Here is a 25,569-nt window from a genome sequence, read left to right as displayed (position 1 = left end):
ACAGAACCAAAATATCTGAGGACAAATTAGCCAGAAGCATCTGGGGAACATGGATCCAGGCTGCAACTTAGACCTTCCTCCAGTTGATTGTTACTGATTGTTCCTATTGATCCTGCGCTGATCAAACCCCGTGTCAATGATCGATATTTGATTAAACCAGTCAGAATTCGTTGTCTGATGTAATCAACTTGTTTTGAACCTCTGCGGCCACCGTATCAATTAGGGGCGGGGCTACATGAATGACCTCTGGTGGCAGCAGTTCACGAGCAGCCAATGAGAGGAGGAAGTACTAACCATCAGCCAATCATCGGCGCCCTTATTTAGAGACCGCTACACTCTCTGATGCGCTTGCGCAGGACACTGCGGCGTGACACGCGTGTGGAGGAAGTGAGTGACAGACGTGTAGCGGCGGATCTGCCTCCACACGGAACCGAAAACTGCTTTATTGGTCCCGTCTGAGATGTCGTGGCTGTTCGGCCTCAACAAGGGGCAGCCCGAAGCGCCCTCCGGCCTCCCGGTTCCGCCTCCGCCGCCCCCGCCGCCGTCCGGGGGCTCCAGCGGCGGCGGAGATAAACCCAAGGACAAATGGAGCAACTTCGATCCCACCGGGCTGGAGCGGGCTGCTCAGGCGGCCAAGGAGCTCGACAAGTCCCGTAAGTGTCCCGAACGGTCCGTTAGGGTCTGGGTTTTCCCAGCTTAAAACATTAAAGTCCTGATGAACCAACATCCAGCCCCCCTCTAGGTCATGGTGGACTGAGTTCAAAGGTCATCATGCTGCAGACTGACTAGCAGTACTGGAGTTTGACCTGTCCACATACATGCAGAGGTTCTGTAGTTGGTTCCGTCTTCAGCTGGAGGTGGACACCAGGCTTTCAGCTGTGTTTCTGTCACCTCTATACAGGACATGCCAAGGAGGCTCTGGACCTGGCACGCATGCAGGAGCAGACCGTGCAGTTGGAGCACCAGAGCAAAATGAAGGTACAGAGACACTGAGCAGCTTGGACAGTCCTGACCTGTTGCAGGACGCAGAGACGGGCTGGTCCCAAAAACAGAATATAGTCTGAGTCCGCCTCACATCTGTTAACTTACCACTAGTGTCAGCTACAACATACAGTCCTACAATGGTTGTCATGGTTCTCGGTTACACTGTTCGTTACAGTCCTACGATGGTTGTCAAGGTTCTCGGTTACACTGTTCGTTACAGTCCTACGATGGTTGTCAAGGTTCTCGGTTACACTGTTCGTTACAGTCCTACGATGGTTGTCACGGTTCTCGGTTACACTGTTCGTTACAGTCCTACGATGGTTGTCAAGGTTCTCGGTTACACTGTTCGTTACAGTCCTACGATGGTTGTCAAGGTTCTCGGTTACACTGTTCGTTACAGTCCTACGATGGTTGTCAAGGTTCTCGGTTACACTGTTCGTTACAGTCCTACGATGGTTGTCAAGGTTCTCGGTTACACTGTTCGTTACAGTCCTACGATGGTTGTCAAGGTTCTCGGTTACACTGTTCGTTACAGTCCTACGATGGTTGTCAAGGTTCTCGGTTACACTGTTCGTTACAGTCCTACGATGGTTGTCACGGTTCTCGGTTACACTGTTCGTTACAGTCCTATGATGGTTGTCAAGGTTCTCGGTTACACTGTTCGTTACAGTCCTACGATGGTTGTCAAGGTTCTCGGTTACACTGTTCGTTACAGTCCTACGATGGTTGTCAAGGTTCTCGGTTACACTGTTCGTTACAGTCCTACGATGGTTGTCAAGGTTCTCGGTTACACTGTTCGTTACAGTCCTACGATGGTTGTCAAGGTTCTCGGTTACACTGTTCGTTACAGTCCTACGATGGTTGTCAAGGTTCTTGGTTGCACTGTTCGTTACAGTCCCACGATCGTTGTCACGGTTCTCGGTTACACTGTTGTTATTGTCTCTGTCACAGGAGTACGAAGCAGCAGTCGAGCAGCTCAAGGGCGACCAGATACGAATCCAGGCAGAGGAGAGGAGGAAAACTTTGAATGAGGAGACCAAGCAGCACCAGGCGGTGAGGAAAACAAATGAACAGTTGTACGTGTATTGTGAAATATCCATAAGTCGTGTGCTTGACAGTTGACTGTTTTCTGGTCCACAGAGAGCTCAATACCAAGATAAGCTGGCCAGACAGCGGTATGAGGATCAAATGAGACAACAGGTGAGTTTGATTTCTCCATATCTGTACATGAGCTGCTGCATCAGCACCCAACCAACTGTTTCTTTATGTTATCAACAGCAAGCACTGAATGAGGAGAACCTCCGCAAACAGGAGGAATCTGTTCAGAAACAGGAGGCTATGAGGAAAGGTGTGGACTTTACCACTGTTACATTAGGCAGGACAGGATCCTGTAGAAGCTTTAAAAGCTGTTGAACGGTGATTTACGTACTTGTCGTGTTTTTATAGCAACCATAGAGCACGAGATGGAGCTCAGGCACAAAAACGAGCTTCTCCGTATAGAGGCCGAATCTAAAGCTCGAGCCCGCGTGGAGAGAGAGAATGCCGATATCATCCGCGAGCAAATCCGTCTGAAGGCTGCAGAACACAGACAGACTGTGCTGGAGTCTATAAAGTAAGACACACTATTTGAAATGGTGATTAGATATAATGTGCTGATGGTTCTTCATGTCCTCAGTCATGGAGCTGGTGGAAACTGAAGATGTTAAAGTATTTAAAACAAATGCAGTCACCATCACATCTGTACCTAACACGGAAATGGTCAGTGTTGTATCTTAGGTAATTGGTTAATGAATTGTCAGCACCCAAAAGGCAACAGACATGCTGATGTGTATTGGCTTTCAGGACTGCAGGTGCTGTGTTTGGAGAAGGATTCAGGGCCTTTGTGTCAGACTGGGACAAAGTCACAGCCACGGTGAGACGCTTCTTTCCATCCACATTTAGTTTAGTCAGTAGTTATAATAAATTTTCACAGATAGAAAGACTGAATCCAAATATATACATATATATATATATATACATATCTGCACCCAGGTAGCAGGACTGACCCTCTTGGCTGTGGGAGTGTATTCGGCCCGGAATGCAACAGCCGTGGCGGGACGTTACATCGAGGCGAGGCTTGGGAAACCGTCGCTGGTGCGAGAGACGTCCCGTTTTACTGTGGGAGAGGCAATCAAGCATCCAGTCAAGGTAGTTAATTAGAAATTGTTCCTTTAGTAGGTTCTGTTAACTGGTTATGATATTCTAATTATGATTTTTCTGCCTGTCCCAAATGTTTAGACGGTCAAACGGCTGAAGAGCAAACCTCAGGATGCACTTGAGGGAGTCGTGCTCAGTGTGAGTGACCGTCAGTCTTTCCAAAAGGATGTAACACGTCTCTTATTTTTAACGTTTTGAAACAAAAGCGTTTTTCTATCTCTTAGCCTTCCCTGGAAGAGCGTGTGCGTGACGTCGCCATAGCAACAAGAAACACGAGGCAGAACAAAGGCCTGTACAGGAACATCCTGATGTACGGTCCTCCAGGCACAGGCAAAACTCTCTTTGCTAAGGTACGCCAGCAGACAGCACGATGGCTGATGTAAACAAAAGGTGATGCTTTTTCTAACTGAGACGTTTCTCTTCGCGTGGAGTAGAAGCTGGCAATGCATTCTGGGATGGACTACGCAATTATGACTGGTGGTGACGTGGCACCCATGGGCCGTGATGGTGTGACTGCCATGCACAAAGTGTTTGACTGGGCCAACACAAGTCGGCGCGGGTATGCTACTCTGTAATGTGCAGATAAGTAATGTCCACTTTTAAGTATCGACAGATAGTGAGAGTGTTTTGTGACTCATCCTGTTACAGGCTGCTGCTTTTTGTTGATGAGGCTGATGCATTCCTTCGCAAGAGAGCCACTGTGAGTGTGTACATGCTTTATTATTCAGATTTCTTTACTAAGTATAATTTTATCAATTGTTTCTTTCTGAAATGACAAATGCCCTGACTTAAGTATATTCTTCATTCTTGGGTTTTGTAGGAGAAGATCAGTGAAGACCTTAGAGCCACTTTGAATGCTTTCTTGTATCGCACTGGAGAACAGAGTAACAAGTAAACATTTACATACCTTCAGCCTGAACCGTAACTGTTTCACCACATTTCAGGTTTACTTGGCTAATTCCCAGCAAACCTCTAAGCTGCTTTCTGTCTGTGATTTGCTCCTGCAGGTTCATGCTGGTGTTGGCCAGTAACCAACCTGAGCAGTTTGACTGGGCCATAAACGACCGTATAGATGAAATAGTGAATTTTGCTCTGCCAGGGCCTGAGGAGAGAGAGAGGCTGGTGCGGTTGTACTTTGACAAATATGTGCTGGAGCCCGCCACTGGAGGGAGGCAGTGAGTAACACACCTGTTAAAGCAGATTTTTCACTGAAAGACTGGAGCAGAATGAGGGTCAGATTTAGGATGTTTTGAGATGAAACTGTTGTTCATCCTTGATAATTACCATTTGAACACACACAGGGCAGGAGGCAGTAAGTATCCTAAGAAAACAGTAGGAAACTCTTTGTAGTGTTCCCCCTCCCTTACCCTGTCACCTTTGTGTTTAACTCTCTGTAGGCGGATGAAGCTGGCACAGTTTGATTATGGTAAAAAATGCTCTGAGATAGCGAAGAGGACAGAGGGCATGTCAGGAAGAGAGATCTCCAAACTGGGTGTGGCTTGGCAGGTATGTTGTCTGAAGTCAGTGTTGATCCATCAAGTCGTTTATAAAAAAAAAAAAAAAAAATGCTGTACATCAAAATGCTCCAAGACTTTCATCATTTTCATGAAGGTAATAAATATGTGGAATACGCGTGTTTTGCTTCATCTTCTCAAAGGCAGCAGCATATTCTTCCGAGGATGGTGTCCTGACAGAGGCTATGATCGATGCTCGGGTTGACGATGCTGTCAAGCAGCACCTTCAGAAGATGGACTGGCTGCACAGAGAGGATGAGGCTCAGACCCTTACACCTCCACCAGCTGGGGCTACAGGCGGTGGAGGCAAAATGGGATTTACTCTGCCCCTGAGTGAGGCACCTCAGGCTCAGGAGGTGGTTGCTCCAGCCCTTGAGCTAAATACAGAGCAAGAATGGGGCAGTATACCACCCTCCTCAGACCTCGACCCGTCAGCAGAGGGTAAAAGTGCCATTCCAGCTGAACAGGACTGTGAAGATGCTGTCAAAGAACACAGTCTGACAAAAGCAGAGAGTTTAGCCCAGCCTGCTGCCTCCACTGACAGTGAAGGCAAGATAGAAAAGGAAGACAAGACTGGATCTTCTCCTCCAAAGGATGGAACTCCTGTCTGAGTTTCAGATTTACTCATTGGTGCTACCTGGGTTAGAAAGATTAGTGTTCTGCCCCTTTAACTAGTCTAAAAGCCTGTTGGACTGCCTTTGTGACTGAAGACAAGTTCACACAGTTGGGGGAGATAATTGATTAATCACAAATAACACTGTTCTGTCAAGACTGTTTTATTCTAATATATAATGTATACAGTGTAAAAGTGTACTTTACATGGAAACCAGACTAACAGTACATAAATGTTGTGCACAGTGGAGTGTCTGTGTTGAAATGATTAAATAGACCAATGCTTTTATAAACAATGAAAGTCCTGATGTTTCTGTTACATGATAATACACAACATACAACCTGCAGTAGTTTTTTCTTTTTCTATCAGAAAACTACAAGTTCTAATCCACAGGCAGCTGCATGACACTGAATGCTCTAACCCAGATACGCCCTTAGAAATTGTATTTAGAGAGGTCAGACCTTGCAGTGACATTGACGAGCATTATATATAGTTTTAAAAAGCACACAGGGTAGAGCAGCACAATACATAATGGTAGAGCTGACAGCATAGAGGAGTGGTTTAAACTGGATGATGCAGTGATCCTGGACTATAAGGATCCTCCTGCAATATCAGTATTTCACAGTAATGGCTGAAGAGTTGAAAAATCATCCATCCATCATCTAGACCCCCTTAGTCCTAACCAGGGTCACGGGGATCTGTTGGAGCCTATCCCAGCTCTCTTTGGGTGAAAGGCAGGAGAGGTTGAAAAACCATCTTCTACAAAGCAAAGTCAAGGGCATCAAGCTTGTGGTTTGGAATAAGTCACATGATAAAATTCCCTGTCAGTCATTATAGGAGGTCTTCATGCACTATAGGGTACAGGTTCACATTCATAACGACAATCTGGTCCTCTTGATTAGGAAAGTGAAGGGTTTTTTTAACGATACTGGCAATTATTCTGTACAGCTCGATTAAAAAAACAAAACAGTTAAATGCAAAGCCAATGGAGTACAAGATGCAACATTAATAATTAGAAACATGTTTGATATGACCTGGATATCCAAGTCCCCTGATGAAACTGTATGTCCAGTATGTTAATACAGGAACAAGATCCCATTTTTTGGAAATCTTTAGTTTTTACTGCTTCATTTAATTTAAAGTCTAATTTAAAGTCCATCGTTCTAAATCTCTTGTACAGTAAATGTTTGTGCAGCCTCAGGTCCTCAGACAGGAGCCCCTTGTATTGGAGATAAACAATGGCTACTGTGCCTGGCGATTACAGCCTTGTTTGTATATGGCTGGAGACATTAGTTGCATGTCTTCCCTCACTCCTCCCTTTATTTGCTGCCAACACTCTAATATATACAGTTTAATAAGCCTTTTAAAAAACTTGAGATCACAGCACACAGTAAGTGAATTCAAGTCACATTTTTATCTTTCAAATGTCAAATGATTCCATTAGTGTTACTGCACAAATCCTGTCCGATGTGCACGTTGATGGCTCTGGAGTCCTCTTTGTTTTTTGGGTGTATCCATTTGCTCTTCCATAACCAGAAACCCACATCTGGAAAGAACAGATGTTTTTTAAAGAGTAACTACATCCTAAATCATTTATGATAGGCACATAATCACTGAGTTGTGTTGACATATACAGTAATAAGCCCAAAGAATCACCATGTAGCTTTTTCTGCACAAATTGTCTACCTATTTACATTTGAAAGGTTGGTTCAGATGAATCCTACAACACAGGTATGGCCCCCTTAGTGGCCCCCTCCATGGGCTGTGCATTTCTTCATTCAAAGCTCCACTAGACTCTTTCCAGCAAAGACAGACATCCTTCTCCTCTGCTGCATTTTTAAATATGGTGTAAAAGAGGCTTCCAACTGAATTTGAGAGTGTAAATATAGGTTTAACAAGCCAAAAGCCTTCTGCCGTGTGCCGGGAGCCTGAAGCCATAATCCTTGGCACAAAACATTAATTACAATTTTCTCACCACTGTTTCTTTAAGGACAGAATAAATAGCCTGTAATACCAACAAAGGTCAACAGGTTTCCCCACATGGCTCAAATTTAGTTTTTCAGTTTCATCTTTTGAGTGTTACAGTTATGTAAAGTTACTCTGTGTAAGATCCTGTGTATAGCAAATTCAGTCTGATGTATAAAGACACCTGCTGACTTTCACCTACAAAATGTCCCAGTAATTAACTACATAAAAATATGAAATACTGCAAAGGCCCTTTCTTCAGGAGCCCCTTTCCTGACATACAGTCAGTTTCATCTGGCTTCTTACTCACTGCTCTGTCTCTTTGCTGTCCAGTATTTGAGTCTTAAGCGATCCAGCCATAGCAAGACCCAGCTGATGCAGAGACCCAGGAGCAGTCCCGTTATCACGTCCATCTCCTGCTGGGTCATGATGTCACTGGCAAAATAGGTTTCTCTGTGATCCACCAGAGATTCGGCTCCATGATATGGCACAACATGATAGATTTGATGCCTGCAACAGACGGAGCAAGAGTCACTGATGGGAGTTTTGCACAGAAAACTGAAAGTGTGGTATCTTCCAACAACCAGTATCTGTATACTACTTATGTGCTGTTATAATAGTCTTAACAGAAATATAGTTGTTTAGTTGTTAGTTTGCAAAAATTTCCAAAACTTAAATACGGGTTTGTTAAACCTCTTTCATTTGTCAGTGATCTTCTCTTAAAATCAGATGGTAAAAATTATTAATAGAAAAAAAAAATATATATATATATATATATATACACACTTTGACCACAGCACCAAACCACGGTGTCAAACAGCTGCTGTGCTTTACCTTCCGCAGGTGCAGGAGCACACGTGGTCCGGGCCGCGCACCAGCAGTAAGAAGAAGTTGTACACGCGGGCAAGAAGCGCGTTCATGTCTGTCGGTCACAATGTGAAAGAAACCAGCACCGGTGTAAGTGTAAACATTAAGGGTCAACGACAGGAAGTTGTTACAGTTATTATCAGAGTCACCTCAGGAGACCACCAAGAGGAACACTAGGAACGCTGGATCCAAACGTTATTAGCGCAACACAAACACCGTCCTGACCCACTACCGGCACTAACTACTCTAGTGACCCGCCTGCCCCGGATAACCAGCTGGACGTGACACCGCTGGCACTTTTTCAGCGGAAACTACTTTAGCGACCGTCTGTTGTTTAAAGTGATTGAAAACGTCGCCATGGTTTCGTCCTGTGACGTCAGCTAACGGTCAGCCAGAACCCCGGTCAAAACTACACAAAGCGACCGTTGCCTAGGTAACGCCAGGTTCAGTTTATCGCGAGATCTGGTTGGTCAATATTAAATATTAATGTACAAGTTTATTTTAAACATCATCACATCAAACACAATTTACTTCTCTAACTACAGGGTTGTAAAAGACAGACAGACAGACAGATAGATAGAGAGATAGAGAGATAGACATAGATAGACACAGACAGATAGATAGACAGACAGACAAACAGATAGACAGACAGATAGATAGATAGATAGACGGATAGATAGACAGATAGATAGACAGACAGACAGACAGATAGATAGAGAGATAGACGGATAGATACAGACAGATAGATAGACAGACAGACAGATAGACAGATAGAGAGATAGACGGATAGATACAGACAGATAGATAGACAGACAGACAGATAGACAGATAGAGAGATAGACGGATAGATACAGACATAGATGGACAGATAGATAGACAGACAGACAGACATAGATAGATAGACAGACGGATGTTAAACAGATAGATTTATACATACATGCATACATCGATAGATACATAAATAAATAGATGCTAGACATAGACACAGATAAAGAGATAAATACGGACAGTGTAATTAAGACAAACAAAACCTTGATTTATTCAAATAAGCTTTATTTACCTCAGTCACCAAAGGTTTGTCAGTGAACCACAAGCTGGAGAATTACTGTCTGAAGCTGAAACTGAAACATGGTTTAAAAATCTTTTCCTTAACGTGACAGTCACCTGCTTTGTTCTAAAATAATTATTACCCTTACCTGTCAAAAAAGGTATATCATCTAACTAAATTAAATATGAGCACATGGTTTTGACTGCTGCATTAAAAGAAAAGACCAATTAAAAATACCTACCTGTCCTAGTATAACCATAGTAATACTCTTACGCAAAATCACCTGAACCACATAAAGAAAATGAAGAGTCATGACATGTTTGGGATGTCTTTTTTTTCCTTTTGGATTCGTATATACATACAGAAAAATCAGGCACTCTTGAGCTGAGATCGCAGTTTGCAAATAATTACAGTGCTTCAATTCTTTAACATTTACAAAAGAAAAAAATACTATGCCCTGAAAGATAGCATATTCCAATTTAAATGAAAATCAACACTATATATTGAAAACACATTGGAGAAAAACCTCAGAGAGGCCTGGGTTTGGTTATTCATTATATGCCCACCCAATTTAAATTAATCCTAACTAATCTACAATACATGGTCACACAAAAACACACATTCAATTGATTCTCCTCCCTATCTGACTCCAGTATACATGTCCCTAGGTCATGCCATAAAAATCTGACATATATGCATGAAATAATTACAAGTTTATATCATCTAGAGGAAAAAAAAGTCAGCATCAGTATGCTGTACTGAACAACAATGTGAGGGACTTGTAAAGCAGTTGTGTGACTAAGGGGGTGTGGATGTTATGGCTCTCCCTGAGGAGACATGGTTGAGTGATTTCACTGGACTGGGATGGAGAAAGGGCCTTGGCCTGACCTTGATCTGAAGGTATAAAGGCAGAGTGAGAGCAGCGAGTCCGTCCTCGGCATAGAGGAAAAACCCATCATCACCAAACAGCAGCCACCTATTAGGTCCTGGCCCAAAACAGTGTGTGTGTGTGTGTGTGTGTGTGTGTGTGTGTGTGTGTGTGTCAGGCTGTGTAGGTGTAGGCACATAATGTACATGTACTGTTACTGATGACTGAGGGGTATAAAGTGTCTGTGTCCATATAATGTTCTTTGATTGCTTCTGGGCCTGTGTTTATTGCAAGTTTCTATTGTGCGTCAGTAGAAACAGACTGTATGAAGGAAAGGTCTGTTGCTCTTCTCTTCAAATTCTTGTAGGAGCTCATCGATTTCATTCTCCATGTCGTCAGTGTGCTGGATCTGCAGGGCGGAGGAGGAAGCACATTAAACACAGCCCGTGTGTGCACACAAAGGTTATTTGCACCAATGAACTCAAATCAATCTCTATATATCATTTATGAATCTACAGCAGCCTTTCATATTGCTCACAGCATATTTATGAAGTGACCACTAAATCTGCTTGACAAATTACATATGCTTAAAGAACACAATTAAAATCAAAGGTTACGGTGTAATGCTTCATTACAAAACCACTAAGAGATTATTTCACAGAACGCCTGCTGTTAAATAACTGCAAAGCACATTCTGTGGTGGCTTACTTGCCCTCATGTTTTCTGTACAACAGGCTTAGAGAACCCTGTCAGCAAACACTCACACATTGACACAGCTCACAGATAAGGAAGGCACCCAGCGTGGCTTCCTCATGGTTATCCTGGATGTCTACATTGATGACGTGCACAGGCTGAAGAGTTTCCTGCTCTCTTGAGTTCAGATCTGGGAAAATACATGAAACAGTGCTGTCCAATTAGAATTGTTACAGTAAAAAATGAAGGTTTCTGAATCCAAAAGTGCCACAGCTCCAATGTGCTGTGGCTAATGGGGTGAAAATGTCATCGTACAGGCCCACAGCTGAAAAATGCCGATACACAAGTTAACAACTACATCCCTTCAACGATTAGACATTACTATGAGAAGCCTCACCCTCCAGCACTTGGTCATACACTCTCTCCTCACAGGTGATGACAAGGTCAAACTTCTCTTTGCAGTTTTGAAAGCGCTCCGGCTTTGATTTGATGCGCTTGTTGCGGTCCAGCATGTGCAGGATGCCGTTCTGTGTGTATCTGAAGAGTGGGGAGGTCAAGGAACAAAGCAGGAGCGAGAGAACCATTTCAAGGCAATACAACAGACATGACACTATCAAACAGTAACACTTCAATAAACATCCACTAAAACAGTATGGAAAAATTATATATTGTATAAAAAGAGTTATACATCTGAGTGAAAGTGTGTAATGTTTTTGCATCTGTGGGGTTATGTTTCAGTCAAGTGACAGAAGCAGGACAATACACACTTGAGTATTGTCAGCAGCCAATATTTACATCAGACATGCTGCAGTACCCTCTAGTGGTGATCGAAAAGACTACTATTCATTAATGGTTAAAAAAACCCTACGAAAATAAAATGCATAAACCAGTCCAACACTCTGCACACTGCTCTGCCATTACCCAGCAACTGTAACTGTAACTAGTTCTGACATGCATGATTTGACCTCAACCTACTGTGGGGTGGCAAGATTTGCATCCACAATACATTAACATTAGTCTTGGCAATAGCACAACAGTGAAGAATTTGGTCAAGTACTTTCATCTTACTTGTCCTACCTAACCCCATATTTTCCACCAGACACACTCTTACAAATGAATAATTTAAAATAGCGTCCTAAGACACACTTAGATTCTTAGACTGGTTGCTGATAATGGAAGCATGATTTATTTCAACTGTTTTAATGAAGACCAAAAAAGTACCACCAGCCAATACTTATTGGCCATAGTAGAAACTACAATTATATTGATAAAAAAAATTCTGTATGTACAAATAAATGCAGCAGAGACCACACACCATTGCAGCTTTTACCCCTCTGGCAAAAGGATTGTCCTGGGTTTGGTGGCATTTGCATATTCACTTTTGCGAGTCAGGTGTAACACAGGTTATTTACAATCTTTAACTTACCTTGGGACACTATAGTCAATATCTTAAAAAAAATTTAAAAGACCCCTATGAAAGCTAGGTCTCAAAATAGTACTAAATAGTTTATACCAAGGTTAATGCATACCCATCTGTGGAAACTGTCCATTGAGACCCACTTTCTCAATTCGTTTTGTTAGATGCCCTTGGGCACATAATACCCCCCCCCACCCCCAGCCAATGTTGTCTACATTTTTCCACAATTGCTTTTTGCTAAAAGAGTTTTCTTTATACTTTTCCCTTTGCTAAGTTTCACAGTGTTTATAACTGATGCAACAGCACTTAAGTTAACTGCAGTCAACAACTACAAAAGCTCAGACTGCGAACAGACCGACTGTGACAAAAGGAAAACTCACGTCATATATTGAAAACAAAGGAAAACGTCATTAGCAAGAAATAAAGGAAGCTAGTTCCTTGCACCTATGATCAGTAAGAGCAAGGGCATTAGAACATCTGTCGGTTTCAATCTGATGGTCTCAGCAACAACCAAACTGTACATACTGCTGCCCTCACATTGCAAGGTGCTTCTCCAAACCCTGTGTTTTACAGGTTGTACATTAAAGGACTAACATTAAAATCCCTGCAGGTGATTTACCGATTGCTGCTCTCCGACCTGAAAGGCTGTTCCAATGCCTTGTATGAACTCCTGCAAACTTTAATTTCTAAAGAAATATATGGGCCATGTTTACTTATCTGGCTTCCATTATACACACACACACATCTGTGTGTGTGTGTGTGTGTGTATATATACACACACACACACGTGTGTGGGAAAAGGTGAGTGAGAAGGGGGATACAGTTCCTTGTCCTTGCGGACCAAGTCGTTGTACATCTGTTCATATGTCGTTTTGAAGTCATAAACATTTGGCTTATCCGGGGCAGGGCCGGGTAGCTTCACGTGAGAACCTGTCCCAAATGAACGCACATCGAATCCACGTTTGCTGCAGAGAGGAAAGGACAAGACAGTAAATTACATAACAATTCTGGCATCGACAAGAAAACATACAAGCAGAATGCAACAACCACCTTCCCATGTCTGCTGTGTATCCCATAAAAGCTATTTCAATCATCTCTTCAGATGTTAAGAGCCAAACGAAGTGTTGTGTTATGTCACAGGTTTAATTATAACATTACTGCATATTTTAAAGGGCCATTTCCACTTCTTTCCTGTGCTGTGTCAGGACGTGTCTTTAATACTGAAAAATCCTACAGAAAGGGAGTTTTTTTTTTGTTTTTTTTTAGGGCGACTGTCACCAACAAGCTCAGTCTGTAGACCCCTTTACCCTAAATACACATGCTACCAGTAATTTTAAGTCCTGGGCTTCTTGTTCAGTCCAGTTGAGCAAATGTCCAAGGAGACCTGAAGCTATGGGGAATGAGACGAAGCGTGCACGGTCCAGACTGTGCAGCCAACAAACGTTTATGAAGAGCTAAGGAACAACAACAGACTAAATGTTGTGGATGAGGAAGAGATGAGCCCTGTGTCGCACAGATGCAGTTCCTCGCTTCCGGAATGTTTCCCATAGGCGGCGCTGTTGTCAACATGTGGACCGGGTTAAAAACTACCTCACAACTTGGGCTGGTATTTTGGAAAGATTAGTTTGAAGGTAAAATCTGTGCGGACATTTAAATTAAACAACCTCGAGGCCAGTTTGAAACGGGACAGAAGCGAGTCCGTTGTTAAGCCGAGGCCCGACGGACTATCTGTCAGCGCGGCGCTCGGCTTGTGACCGGCTCTGAAAACGACTCAAAATCTGAGCGGTTCTCGGTTCCCCGTGGTCTTTGTCCCGTCCTCGTCTTTACCTGAGGATATTGTGCGCTTCCATACTGCGGTTCTGGTTACTCGAGCACACAACCGCCACACGCAGCGGGTGGCTCGGCATCGCGACTCTCCGGCTGAAACTAAGCGACAGACGCTGCCACAAACTAAAGGAGCTGATTTGTTCGAGCCTGTGGTCAAAAAACAGACCAAGTCAGCGCTCTGGGCCGAGCTAATCGCTAAAACCTCCCCGGTAAACGCCGTGCTCGTCTTCTTTTGAAGCAGGAAGTTAAAATGGCGGAACCCCCTGAGCTCACTACGGCTTTACGCGGTGATGTCACTCGGGGGCGGGGGCTGTGACGCCAAAACATGTGACGACGAACGCGTGACGTCACGTGATTGTCTATAAAGTAGAACAACATGTGCGCACATTGACTAAACAACGAAAACAAAGGTACAAAACACTGTTTTCCCGATTAAACTGAATTTTTGCAGCAGAATACAGTCACATGTGTCATACACGTGTCAACAATTTAGCCAGTGAGCTAATTAATTACACATTAACAGTGTTTCCAACATAAACTGTTTAGTATGTCAGTAAGTGCAGTTCTTACATAGTGAACATTTTTATTTCCTATTTCATGACATACATTTCCCTCGACTTGTTCTGTTTATCCTTCATTCTACACTGACATTTGTGTTTATTCATAAATCAGCCCTGAACCGACAGCTTGTCTTCCTGTCCCATGTTTCTGGTTAGTGTGTCTCTTAAGTAACTGCAAAAGCAGTTTAAATGTTATTTCTTTATTATAATGTGCTTTGTTTCGCAACCCACCTTTCTGTGTGGAGTTTGCATGTGCTTGTGTGGGTTTTCTCCAGGTACTCTGGTTTCCTCCCACAGTCCAAAAACATGTATGTCAGGTTGATTGGTGACTCTAAATTGCCCATAGGAGTGAGTGTGAGTGTGTGAGGTTGTTTGTCTCTATGTGGCCCTGTGATGGACTGGGGACCTGTCCAGGGTGGACCCCTGCCTTTCACCCAGAGAGAGCTGGGATAGGCTCCAGCTGATCCCTGGGACCCTGGTTAGGACTAAGGGGGTACAGATGATGGATGGAGGGATGGATAATGTGCTTTGCTCTGTAGATTCTCCTCTCCGTACATAGTTACTGTGTCATCTGATCCAGGTTTGATGAGACATCACATATTATAGCCTGATGTTTAAACTGTGAACTATGTGATTTAGACATATGCATCAATGTGATGAATCACTTAGATTTAGCAGTTTTTTAAATTTGCCTACCCAAAAATAGACATTTCTGGTCTATTTCAGATATTTTCAGTAAAATCACTATACATATCAGTCATTCATGTACACACACACACACACACACACACACACACACACACACACACACACACACACACAAAGAAAAATAAGGACAGCTGTAAAGCATTACAAATTACCTCATGGTACTTTATTCACTGACAGCAGGACAAAAGGCATTCAAACTCAAGATGTTTGGCACAGTATTTGGAGATTGTACACCACATTGTATTGCCCTTAACTAAATGGTACAACTACATAGTGTATGGGCACCTAAAAGCAAAACTAGACAGTGGCATGATTTAGTGAGATGGAAAAATGCAAGTCAGTAAAGTCTTCTTTCTTTGACTAAGCAAGAATAAGTCTGGACCAGTCTTTCTCGGGCTGCACATTCAGCAAAACCGCTGTTTCTGATGTACTTAAAAGCCATTTCTGTATTGCTGTATAAATGGTGCCAGCACAAATGGTCAGACTCAGTTACAGGCAGTCTTGAACAAAAACATAACACACTGAACTACTGTAGGCTATTTACTAAACGTAGGTTATCAGTACTTTTGGTTCAGTGCATCCTCGTAGAGGTAAACAAGGCATGTTATCTGCAGAGCCACAGTAGCTTGTGCTTCAATTCAGTCATAATAGGATGAGTAAATGATTTTATGCGGCTGATTTGAAAAGGACAGTGATTATGATGGAGATATGGGCCATGTTATTTTTTTAGCGGTGCATCAGTGCCGTGAGTGAGTGCGGTAGGAGTATGTGTGCTGTGCTGAGGGGCTCATGATGTTTTCTGTGATATATGCCACCAGCAAGCAGATGATGACCAGCATCACACAAATAGCTCCCCCCACGGTCGTCATGGCAATCACAATGTCCTGCATCCCAGATGGCGGCAGGGTAAACTCTACACAGTCTTGCTGGTCTGCTCTTTGAGCTGGATCAGAGCGGGCCAGGGGACGCAGGCAGAGTCGGTAGGGGATGTTCTCATGCAGCTCGGTCAGGAGGAAGTCCCTGCAGCCGGAACCCAAATGGACACCGGCACACTCAAACTGAGTATAGCTCCCGTTCCACCAGCAGCTTAACTCATAACCTCCACGTCTGTGGCGACGACCGCTGGAAACAGCGTTTGATTTTAGTGTTTCCATCCTTCGTACATTCATCGCAGGACCATCACTGCTCTTCTGCCCAGCCGCAGTCTCGTTTGTATTTCGGCCAGTCATCGTGGGCCCTCCTTCTTGGGTCCACTGTAACAGTACACTGCCATTGATAAGAATATTTGCCACCAGGTTCCCCAAAGACACTGCAGCCCTGCAGTCTCCCTTGTGACACTTATACCCAAATAGCGTGTGCCGAAAACACAGCTGTCCCCCAATGCCTCCCTCTATCACTCGGTAGGCACACAGTGGTGACACCCCTTCCTCTGGACTCCAGCTGGGTGCTCGGCCAGACCTTTCAGATGTCACAGTAGTGCTGGTATTGGAAGAGAAGCTATTTTCGTGGCTGTGATTCCCATAGTGGCTGTGAGTCTGTTTGAGCCAGTTTTGGGATGTCCCCCCATTACTCCTGCCTTTCTCCTCTGATGGCGATGATGTTGTTGATGATGAGGAGGATGATGCTGAGCTGCTGGACGCAGCTGTCTGGTGTAATGTGCAGAGCAGGAGAGCCGATAAGGCCAGCAGTGATGGTCGCTGGTGGCTTTTCATCTCACTTCCTCTCGTCGAGTTGTTTTCGCTCACAGCGGATCCGATGGGCGATGGTACAAGGCGGTGTCTGCCATAAGATCCGCTCAACTCCGCTGCACAAATCCGTGTGGTAGCGCGAGCAGGGGCGAGAGGAGCGGGTTTGTATCTGCGCCAGAAACACCATCTAATCCTGCGGCCATGCAGGCAACGACAGATCCGGGTGACCTTGCGCAGAATAAGCTTCCAAGATGAAGCTGTGGTCAAAGTCAGCTCGAAAACCACTTACTTGTCTCGGTGGGACGAGACGAGCGTCAGATTTGTTTTCTTCTTCCTGTCTGGTTTGACGTAAAAGGCTTTGATGCCTGCTGGGCGAAAGTGCACGTGGGGGAGCGCGCGCCGCGGAGCTTGGCGGCGTGGGTGCGTGCACAAAATATGTGTGACCATAATCGGTCGGTGTGTGAGTCACCGACCCACACAGACCTCCAGGTGTGTGTCGGTAACAAAGAGTCCCAGATACGTTTTCCTAAAAAATCTGGCATCCCTGAGAGCCAGCTACAGACTATCACATTGATATCAATCATTAATATCAATTACATTAATATCAATTACATTGATATCAATCACATTAATATCAATCATTAATATCAATTACATTAATATAAATTACATTAATATAAATCACATTTATATCAATCATTAATATCAATTACATTGATATCAATCACATTAATATCACTCATTAATATCAATTACATTAATATCAATCACATTAATATCACTCATTGATATCAATCACATTAATATCACTCATTAATATCAATTACATTAATATCAATCACATTGATACCAATCATTAATATCAATCACATTAATATCAATCACATTAATATCAATTACATTAATATCAATCACATTGATATCAATCACATTAATATCATCACATTAATATCAATCACATTGATATCACTCATTAATATCAATCACATTGATATCAATTACATTAATATCAATCACATTGATATCAATCATTAATATCAATCACATTAATATCAATTACATTAATATGAATCACATTGATATCAATTTCCATATTAATTAATATTAATATATTAATATTAATTTCTGATAACCTTTGTTTTTATTATATTATCTATGAATTGCTGCCTTTAAACTCAGTTTACATGCAGAATATATCATGCAGATTTATTTGCCTAGTGACGAACACTGCTCTCACCTTTTTCCCCCATGAATACCTTGCAGGAAGAGATGCCATGCAGAGTATTAGCACTATAATAAAATCTATAATAAAATCTACAGAACTGAAACAGTCTCAATACATAATAAATGAAAATGTTGTAATTGTTGTAATTGTTGCGTTCATTTAGTCTTTTCCTTGTACGTGCAGCATTTTAACCTTTGGTGCATCAGACAGGTTTTACGACATTTTTTATATCATCATGATTATGGGACAGAAAACAAAGTGTCTAATTTCTTCATATTTTAAAGATTACTTAAAATCTTTATGAATAATCTCAAACACAATGGAAAAATAAATCTAAAATCGATGTATGATCAAGATGCAGCACTGTTCCCCACAGTTCATTCAATTAAGCAGTGCTAAAGTGAGATTATTCTGAACAGCGTCATCCCGAGAGAAACCTGGCAACCCAGCAAACAATTAGTACCAAGGGAGAGAATGACTGTAAGTGAAAATGCTGCATCAGTAGGACTGGCTCAGCACCATTTGTTCCTGAAAGGTGACAGCAAATACCTGGTTAAATCTGTGTGATCTGTAGTAAAAGGTATGTCCGATGGTGATATTTAGCTAAACCAATCACTGGACACCAGCGGGTCATCGATTGATCACACCCATTTCCAAAGCAGAGTCAAAAGATGATGGAAACAGGATGACACGCACCTGTTGATGATGTTTTCCAGGGCAAAAGACAGTGCTGCCTTTATCTTCAGTGATGTGGAAAGAAAATGTGGAAAATGCCTCCCTTTGCATGTACAGTTCAACAAGCATCAATATAATGAACTAAATTAACCTTGAAGCTGGTCAGCAAAGATGAAACCGTCCGTGATATGAATCAGTGCTTGGTGTGTGTGCATATATAAGGCATCATCTGGCACCAGCAGCAAATGAAGCCCTGACATTTCTTTCTGATTCTCATGAAAAACTATGCTGCCATGCAAAGGATGATGCCATGTCAGAAGTCCTCATTCTCGATGCTTTTTTGTTTGGGCTCTTGGTCTTTTCTGGCATTCTGGGAAACATTTTGGTCATCTATGTGGTGAGATAATACAGAACAGTATGTTTGTAAAGTGAACAGATTGTCTCTGATAGGATTGGCTGTTCTCACTGTTTCTGGTTTTTGCTCTCAGGTGTTTCAGGCAGCCACTGAGAGCCCGTCTCGCAGGCTCTCTCCTTCCGACACCATTTTGGTGCATCTATCTCTGGCCAACCTGCTTACCTCACTTTTCCGCACAGTGCCTATCTTTGTGTCGGACCTGGGCTTCGATGTGTCCCTGTCTCCGGACGGGTGCCGAGTCTTTATGCTGCTCTGGGTGTGGTGGCGGGCTGTGGGCTGTTGGGTGACTCTCACCCTCAGTGTCTTCCACTGCACTACCCTACGGCGGCAGCATGTGTCCTTTGGAGCTCTCTCGCAGCAGAGGGATAGGCGGCGCATATGGATTGTTCTGGGGGTGGTCTGGGGAGCTAATCTGGCCTTCTCTCTCCCAGCACTTGTATATAGCACCCATGTTTACAGCAACACCACCGTGGAGATGATGGTGATCAGCTGTACCACCAGGCCTCTGCTGGGCTGCGTCTGGGAGTTCCCCTCCAAAGAACAGGGCTCGGCCTTCGCCTCTACTTCACTGGCCCTCAACGAGCTGTTGCCACTGGTGCTGATGGTTTGCACCAACCTGTCCACACTTCACGCTCTGACCAAGCACATCCGGGCGGTCACCTCAGGCGGAGAGTCAGGAGGAGTGCTGGAAAGGCAAGTGTCCACCGAGCGCAAGGCAGCTCATGTCATCATGGCACTGGTGTTCCTCTTCGTGGTCTGCTGGGTTCTCCAGGTGGCCGCGGTGACGTACTACAATCACAACAGGGGACAACACAGTGAAGGCCTGCTGACTGTGGCCCAGTACTCTGCCTCTCTGTTTGGAGGATTCAGTCCCCTGGTGGTGGCTCTGGGACACGGGAAGCTGAGAAAGAGAATCATGAGTATGATTCTGGGGTGGTCTAAAGCTCTGAAACGTCACAGCAAGGACACTGAATCTCCAAAGACCAAAGAAGAAAGGCGAAAACAAACGATTTTTGTTGTTCCAAAAGGGAGTGACGTCAGAAAAGTGGAGGGAAACGTAATAAAATGATGCAAAGTGACTTATGATTCTTATTTAAACACTGAAAATTGCAAAATCTATATCCAGAAAACCACAGACACATCGACCCTTTGAATCTTCTACTGTAATGTCTGGACAGGACTGTTGTCAAGTATTAATTATCTGACTGAGATACAGCAGGTCATTGGCTTTTGTTCTTTGCTTGAGGCTCAGAAGTGTTCTAAGAAAATCCTCTTAGTTCTCCTTACATTACTAGTACAGACTGTACTGTCAGCTTTTCATAATATCAGGAGCAGTGTCTCAAAAGGTTTTTTCAAGCCAAAAATTATAACAGTAACCTGTAACTTTCCAACAGCACAAAGCCTGTTCAGGCTCCAATCCTTAAAATAAAAAACAAAAAACTGTCCGCCCACCAATCGGAGCTGACCTCGAGTGAGCCACGAGTATAGATAGATTAGTTAGATTCTGTTACAGGACTAACACAGAGACAGACAATCATCATCTATGGGTGACTTTAGAGTCCCCACCTGTCCTAACCTGCATACGTACCTGGAGAAAACCCACAGGGAGAACATGCAAACTCCCCACAGAAACCCCACCATGTTTTGTCAATGTATCAATCACTTTTCCACTAAAATCTCATAAGATCTAACTATAGTTTCTCTGTAGGTTTAGGTAAAATATCATTTTACGCTGTTACACGTATACAACAAAAGGCTTTTCTCTGGCTTGCAAACGGAAAAAACACTGAAATAGAAGCAAATTTCATCTGATTTGACAGGGTCAGTTTTCTGTTTCCTTTGGACTTCTTTGGATTGTAAAATAAAAACATCAACCCAAACATCATGTACACAACTTATGTACACAAAGAATTGACTTTATTGGATCATGTGGCACAAATACTTGCAACCTCAATGACTTTCTAATGAATCCATATGGAGTCACACACGTTTGTAATTGCGTGTATTGTGTGAGCTGCTTCATCTGTAGCTGCTGTTTGCCAGCAACTGTCAGTAAGTCAGAAAAGACTTGATGAAAGAACGTAGCTGCCGATGGCCAAACGCAAGAGCAGCAGGTGACAGGGCGATGAAGATGATATTAGAAAAACGAGTAATGATCAGAAAAAACTCAGATGAGGAGCTGCGCTTGTAGTTGAAATAGGTGACTGAGATAACGCTGGTTCCCCAGGATGCGATGAACAGTGTTATGAGCATGAGAATCACCTGGAAGAGAAGCAGTGACGTCAATTACTCAGCCCAATGAGAATAAGATAAGAATGTTTCTAAGCAGTTTAGATGCTGGTTTCCTGTTCCAGGTAGAAAGTCTCTTTCGTACCTTGGCCGCTCGTCTCTCAGCAGGAATGCGTTTTATTACAGATGCATCTTGAACCAAGCTCCGCCTACTAGCATGTTTGTAGAGTGTGTAAATGGAGCAAATGTTGGTGAAAATCATCAAGAGTATGGGAAGTATTTCATGGATCACCATGGATGTAGTGGCATAGGCCAGACCACTGTAGGTGGAGGAAAAGTTCCACACACAGCTCAGCACAGGGCGTGTTGTGCTGCTCACCAGCATCAGCGTCTGACAGGAGGAAGTGGAGGCAGGACATACACTCAGTCAGTAATTTACCCAAAGCTGCTCCTGCTTTTAAATCTCAAGACTGTTTTATTACTACGTGAAAATGGCGTGTCCATTAGCACAAACATAAGTCTGCTGAAGAGGAAAAGAATTCAAACAGGAGCATGTCAGGGATACAGATTATTTTTAAGGCTGCAATGAACAAATATAAATACAGACTCGATGTTCACGGCTTATTGTAAATGAGCTGAAACATGCAAAAGTATTGTTGGTGCTTCATTTGATCTGATCTCACCTCAGTGGTGTTCACCCCCCCTTTAGTGGAAAAGATATGAGCAGGAATGGCACAGATGTAGTTGAAGAACCAGATGATGCCCAGACTCAGCAGTAGGGGCTTAGACATGCCCCTCTGAAGGTTCCCAAACATAGGAGTCACTCTCCTCAAAGTCAGGAGGTGAAAGGCACTGAGGAAGAATGTTGACCACACATTGACTGATCGCAGCCACACCCAGACACCCATCAGGAACTGACATGACAATTTGGATACGGACAGCTGTAACAGAAAGAAGTGTTTCTGAATTCACAAATGTAGAAATCCTTCTGACTATCATGTGCCAGCACACCTCCCCCTCAAAGTGAGAGAGTCCTCCTTTCACCAATTATATGGACGCCTTATTTTGCCTTACATGCTGTTTTCAGCTCTGTTTGTTGTGGCAAACACAAAGTCCTCACAAGCCTTCATGTCAAGAGCCAGTAGGGTCGTGAGCTCTGAGCTAACTAAAGGATGACTTACTCCAAAAAACCACTGATCTTACAGGCTACATACCTCGAGTCCCAGATCTGAAATGGCAAGCACCGTGTTCCTCATCAAACATACCACCAGGTTGGACAGCGCCATGTTAAAAATGATGATATCCGAGTTACGTGTCCCTGTGGGGTCCACAAATATACTCTTACCTAGCACCCTGACCACAGTGGTATTACCCAGGATGCCCATTATCAGCAGGATAAAGTAGAAGGAAATTTGTACAGGGGATGCGATGATACGACGTCCCATTATCGCAAGGTTTTTGTCTTTGTCGTTTATTATAGGCCATGTCCCAGCAGCCTTATCTGTGAAGCAGTCACCTACGTCACACCTTAGGGCCAATAGAAGAAGGTGATCCAACTTGTGTCATCAGGACAAAACACTGACCGCAGGGGCCTCTCTGCACCACGTTCTGTACAATAACCCGTCAGGCCCCCAGTGTTATGCCTCAGGGAGCTTCAGGTTCATGTTAATGAAACACAAGAGATTAATCAACATCTGTATGAAATGTGCTGACGTTACTAACTGGACTCACTGTGGCACCCTCCCAGGGAAACTGGAAACCTTTCTTTTTGTTTTTGTGTGTGTACTTGTTTTCAGTATAACAAATTAAAAAGGTCATGGTCTTATACTTTACTTATATAGTTGTATTAGTATTTATATAGTAGTTTAATTTAAGGCCAGTGATGGGTGCCAATAGACACTGAATGGAAAAACAGATTCTTTATAGACAGACAGACAGACAGACAGACAGACAGACAGACAGACAGACAGACAGACAGATAGATAGATACGTTCATATTTATATTTGTAACATTACATTTTTCTGTGGTGTCTCCTTGTCCTTCAGCATTTCTAAACTAAAACAAATGGAGGTGGAAAATACACCAGTGAGATTTGACCATAATTTTCAGAGCATTAAACATGTGAAGGGTCTGGGAATGATTCTCGGTTCAGGGGGTTGTGACGAGAAGGCAATTTATACAATAGATATTTAAAGGTGAGATTTTGCCTTTTGTTAACTCTAAAATATTTACTGATATTTATACCATCCATCCATCATCTGTACCCCCTTAGTCCTAACCAGGGTCCCAGGGACCTGCTGGAGCCTATCCCAGCTCTCTCTGGGTGAAAGGCAGGGGTCCACCCTGGACAGGTCCCCAGTCCATCACAGGACCATGATATTTATACCAATAAGACAAATTAAATCAGTAGGGTGTATTGTGGGAAACTAACTGTAAGGTAATCCAAGTCAGTTGTACCACTTATATTTTCTGTTTGAAACAGCCACTAGATGGAACCATAAACAACCAAATATCAGAATAACAGGGAGAACAACGATCCCTTCTTATAGAAAACATGGACACTGTGCAAATGTATTTTATTAAAACCTTCTTTCTCTTCTCATTTAAATGGATTACAGAAACGAGACAATAACATATAAAGTTAAACAGAAAACAGAAAATATCTATTGGCTGCCTGATTGCTGCAGTCTGTTAACCACACTGGCTGAAATCCTTCAGAGAGAAGACTCAGATAAACTGCACATATGTTGATACATCAAACCTACTGGGATTAATCTGATTTCAGCATTTAAATAAAACAAAAGAAACAATATACAGATAACCAGTGAGACTCTTCTCAGTCTGAGCTGTCACGTGGGCCACATAGGATTGAGGTCGATGGAGGGCTGAGAGCAGGACCCGTGGTGGTTTCCTCTAAAATGACTTACCTGGTCTGGATATATGACGACCATGACAGACGCCAGCAGCTACGACTGATGGCTGACGCCTTAAGTAATTCTGTGTTTATTTTATGAGCTACTCTGGTCATTCTGGTGTTGGCCAACAAGATTATCTTGTCAATTTTATACGCTTGTGTGTTTGAATAAAAAAATCAGTGTTGCAGTCACGACGGTGTCATTTCTGTCTCACTACCGTCATGGAAACTACAGGTTGTAAAATCTATTATGGTCTTGCCTACCCTGGAGGGCTGGAGGTGCAGATTAGCTTCGTAGCCTGTTAGAGAGTCTACCGGAGTGAACCCAACACTCCCTGCTGTTAAACTTTGTGTAATGGGAGAAGATCCCTTCTCGCACTTTATCTGTAACACTGAACGAATGTTTCATCAGTTCTCTGTCTCTGCTGAAATTCCTCTGGTGGGAAGGCTGTGAGCTGGAAAAGGAACTCAGAATGGTGGGTCACTGTTCTGGGGCTGCTTCATCTCCTGAATGTGCCAATTTTGGTTTGAAGCGTCTGGTCCGGCCCGCCACCTTCTGCCAGTCAACCAGGTGGTGTTTGGAACGTTAGCACCATCAGAAATGTGCCTAATGCTGCTCAGTGGCTGGGTCGACTGGATAATGCCTCCCTCAGGACACTGTTTCATGAAGCTATGGGCATTAAGGGCCGACCACAGTGGATGGAATCAGTCATCCAAATACCCTGGAGTCTTCAAATCCAAATCATCTCACTATGATGAAAACAAAGGCTGCTCTTCCACCCCCTGGAGCATTTGAAAAAGAGGATTCATGTCCAGCTGAGAGGTGGCGAAGAGTTCAGTACTTGATCGAACAGTCGATGGAAGAAGAGATTTGTTCTGAACTTGTTCACAAGACAGAAACGGCCTCCCAAGAAGTCGGTGGCAGTTAGGAAGAGTTGAAACTACTCAAGAGAAAGACAGTTTAGTTTGCAGAGTCAAAGCACAAGTTGGGGAGTGGAAGTATCAGAATAAACAGGAGCTGATTTTAGCACATGATGTGTTAATATTGTGGAGCAGGGAGGGCTGTTGTGATCTGAATGACATGGACTCATCCATGCAGATAAGATTTACACAGATGGTACGAACATACACAACGATGTGGATCTGGGCCTTCATGAATTAG

The 25,569-nt window shown here is 43.3% G+C and overlaps 6 protein-coding genes across 7 annotated transcripts; 2 read left to right on the top strand and 4 right to left on the bottom strand.

Annotated features, from left to right (window-relative positions):
• Positions 1-354: 354 nt before the first annotated feature.
• Positions 355-5,602, top strand: atad3 (ATPase family AAA domain containing 3). Its single transcript, XM_026306492.1, has 16 exons — positions 355-653; positions 902-978; positions 1,936-2,037; positions 2,125-2,184; positions 2,263-2,332; positions 2,431-2,596; positions 2,827-2,896; positions 3,016-3,171; positions 3,262-3,318; positions 3,405-3,530; positions 3,615-3,739; positions 3,829-3,880; positions 4,001-4,071; positions 4,188-4,355; positions 4,578-4,686; positions 4,838-5,602. Exons 1-16 carry the CDS (start codon positions 461-463, stop codon positions 5,303-5,305), a joined length of 2,070 nt encoding a protein of 689 aa, XP_026162277.1. The 5' UTR covers positions 355-460; the 3' UTR covers positions 5,306-5,602.
• On the bottom strand, positions 5,560-8,547 carry LOC113130171 (transmembrane protein 240). The gene is made up of 4 exons (XM_026306544.2): positions 8,289-8,547; positions 8,107-8,194; positions 7,583-7,782; positions 5,560-6,853 (listed from the first exon to the last, which is right to left on the bottom strand). The coding sequence occupies exons 2-4, from the start codon at positions 8,190-8,192 to the stop codon at positions 6,735-6,737; spliced, it is 405 nt and encodes a 134-aa protein (XP_026162329.1). The 5' UTR covers positions 8,193-8,194; positions 8,289-8,547; the 3' UTR covers positions 5,560-6,734.
• A 749-nt stretch (positions 8,548-9,296) lies between these two features.
• On the bottom strand, positions 9,297-14,265 carry ssu72 (SSU72 homolog, RNA polymerase II CTD phosphatase). Of its 2 annotated transcripts, none has more exons than XM_026306533.2 (5): positions 13,993-14,265; positions 12,987-13,130; positions 11,146-11,285; positions 10,820-10,938; positions 9,297-10,464 (listed from the first exon to the last, which is right to left on the bottom strand). In XM_026306533.2, exons 1-5 carry the CDS (start codon positions 14,070-14,072, stop codon positions 10,363-10,365), a joined length of 585 nt encoding a protein of 194 aa, XP_026162318.1. In that variant the 5' UTR covers positions 14,073-14,265; the 3' UTR covers positions 9,297-10,362. The 2 variants fall into 2 exon arrangements, with proteins under 2 accessions (XP_026162318.1, XP_026162319.1); XM_026306534.1 differs by having other exon boundaries at positions 10,837-10,938.
• Positions 14,266-15,473: 1,208 nt separating this feature from the next.
• fndc10 (fibronectin type III domain containing 10) lies at positions 15,474-17,276 on the bottom strand. The gene has a single exon (XM_026306514.1). It carries the CDS (start codon positions 16,970-16,972, stop codon positions 15,998-16,000), a length of 975 nt encoding a protein of 324 aa, XP_026162299.1. The 5' UTR covers positions 16,973-17,276; the 3' UTR covers positions 15,474-15,997.
• A 1,882-nt stretch (positions 17,277-19,158) lies between these two features.
• On the top strand, positions 19,159-20,332 carry ora4 (olfactory receptor class A related 4). The gene is made up of 2 exons (XM_026306316.1): positions 19,159-19,245; positions 19,337-20,332. Exons 1-2 carry the CDS (start codon positions 19,159-19,161, stop codon positions 20,330-20,332), a joined length of 1,083 nt encoding a protein of 360 aa, XP_026162101.1.
• Positions 20,333-21,312: 980 nt separating this feature from the next.
• ora3.1 (olfactory receptor class A related 3, tandem duplicate 1) lies at positions 21,313-24,521 on the bottom strand. Its single transcript, XM_026306317.1, has 5 exons — positions 24,421-24,521; positions 22,707-23,019; positions 22,176-22,433; positions 21,638-21,883; positions 21,313-21,525 (listed from the first exon to the last, which is right to left on the bottom strand). Exons 1-5 carry the CDS (start codon positions 24,519-24,521, stop codon positions 21,313-21,315), a joined length of 1,131 nt encoding a protein of 376 aa, XP_026162102.1.
• Positions 24,522-25,569: the final 1,048 nt, after the last annotated feature.

This window comes from Mastacembelus armatus, chromosome 5 (assembly GCF_900324485.2).
Source record: "Mastacembelus armatus chromosome 5, fMasArm1.2, whole genome shotgun sequence".
NCBI lineage: Eukaryota > Metazoa > Chordata > Actinopteri > Synbranchiformes > Mastacembelidae > Mastacembelus > Mastacembelus armatus.
The sequence above is the reverse complement of the archived record's forward strand: the minus strand, read 5'-3'. Positions and strand labels throughout refer to the sequence as shown.

Coding starts and splice junctions, on each gene's coding strand:
- LOC113130171 (XM_026306544.2), bottom strand. CDS start 8,192: ATGAACGCGCTTCTTGCCCGCGTGTACAACTTCTTCTTACTGCTGGTG. Junction 7,783..8,106: donor TGCTCCTGCACCTGCGGAAG/GTAAAGCACAGC, acceptor CGTCTGTTGCAG/GCATCAAATCTATCATGTTG. Junction 6,854..7,582: donor GACAGCAAAGAGACAGAGCA/GTGAGTAAGAAG, acceptor TGTTCTTTCCAG/ATGTGGGTTTCTGGTTATGG.
- ora4 (XM_026306316.1), top strand. CDS start 19,159: ATGTCAGAAGTCCTCATTCTCGATGCTTTTTTGTTTGGGCTCTTGGTC. Junction 19,246..19,336: donor ACATTTTGGTCATCTATGTG/GTGAGATAATAC, acceptor TTTTGCTCTCAG/GTGTTTCAGGCAGCCACTGA.
- fndc10 (XM_026306514.1), bottom strand. CDS start 16,972: ATGAAAAGCCACCAGCGACCATCACTGCTGGCCTTATCGGCTCTCCTG.
- atad3 (XM_026306492.1), top strand. CDS start 461: ATGTCGTGGCTGTTCGGCCTCAACAAGGGGCAGCCCGAAGCGCCCTCC. Junction 2,185..2,262: donor AGGATCAAATGAGACAACAG/GTGAGTTTGATT, acceptor TGTTATCAACAG/CAAGCACTGAATGAGGAGAA. Junction 3,172..3,261: donor CAATCAAGCATCCAGTCAAG/GTAGTTAATTAG, acceptor CCAAATGTTTAG/ACGGTCAAACGGCTGAAGAG.
- ssu72 (XM_026306533.2), bottom strand. CDS start 14,072: ATGCCGAGCCACCCGCTGCGTGTGGCGGTTGTGTGCTCGAGTAACCAG. Junction 13,131..13,992: donor GAAGCGCACAATATCCTCAG/GTAAAGACGAGG, acceptor TCCTCTCTGCAG/CAAACGTGGATTCGATGTGC. Junction 10,465..10,819: donor TCTGTGAGCTGTGTCAATGT/GTGAGTGTTTGC, acceptor TCCGCCCTGCAG/ATCCAGCACACTGACGACAT.
- ora3.1 (XM_026306317.1), bottom strand. CDS start 24,521: ATGACCAGAGTAGCTCATAAAATAAACACAGAATTACTTAAGGCGTCA. Junction 23,020..24,420: donor TCGTCATATATCCAGACCAG/GTAAGTCATTTT, acceptor ATTGGCCCTAAG/GTGTGACGTAGGTGACTGCT. Junction 21,526..21,637: donor CTGAGAGACGAGCGGCCAAG/GTACGAAAGAGA, acceptor CTTCTCTTCCAG/GTGATTCTCATGCTCATAAC.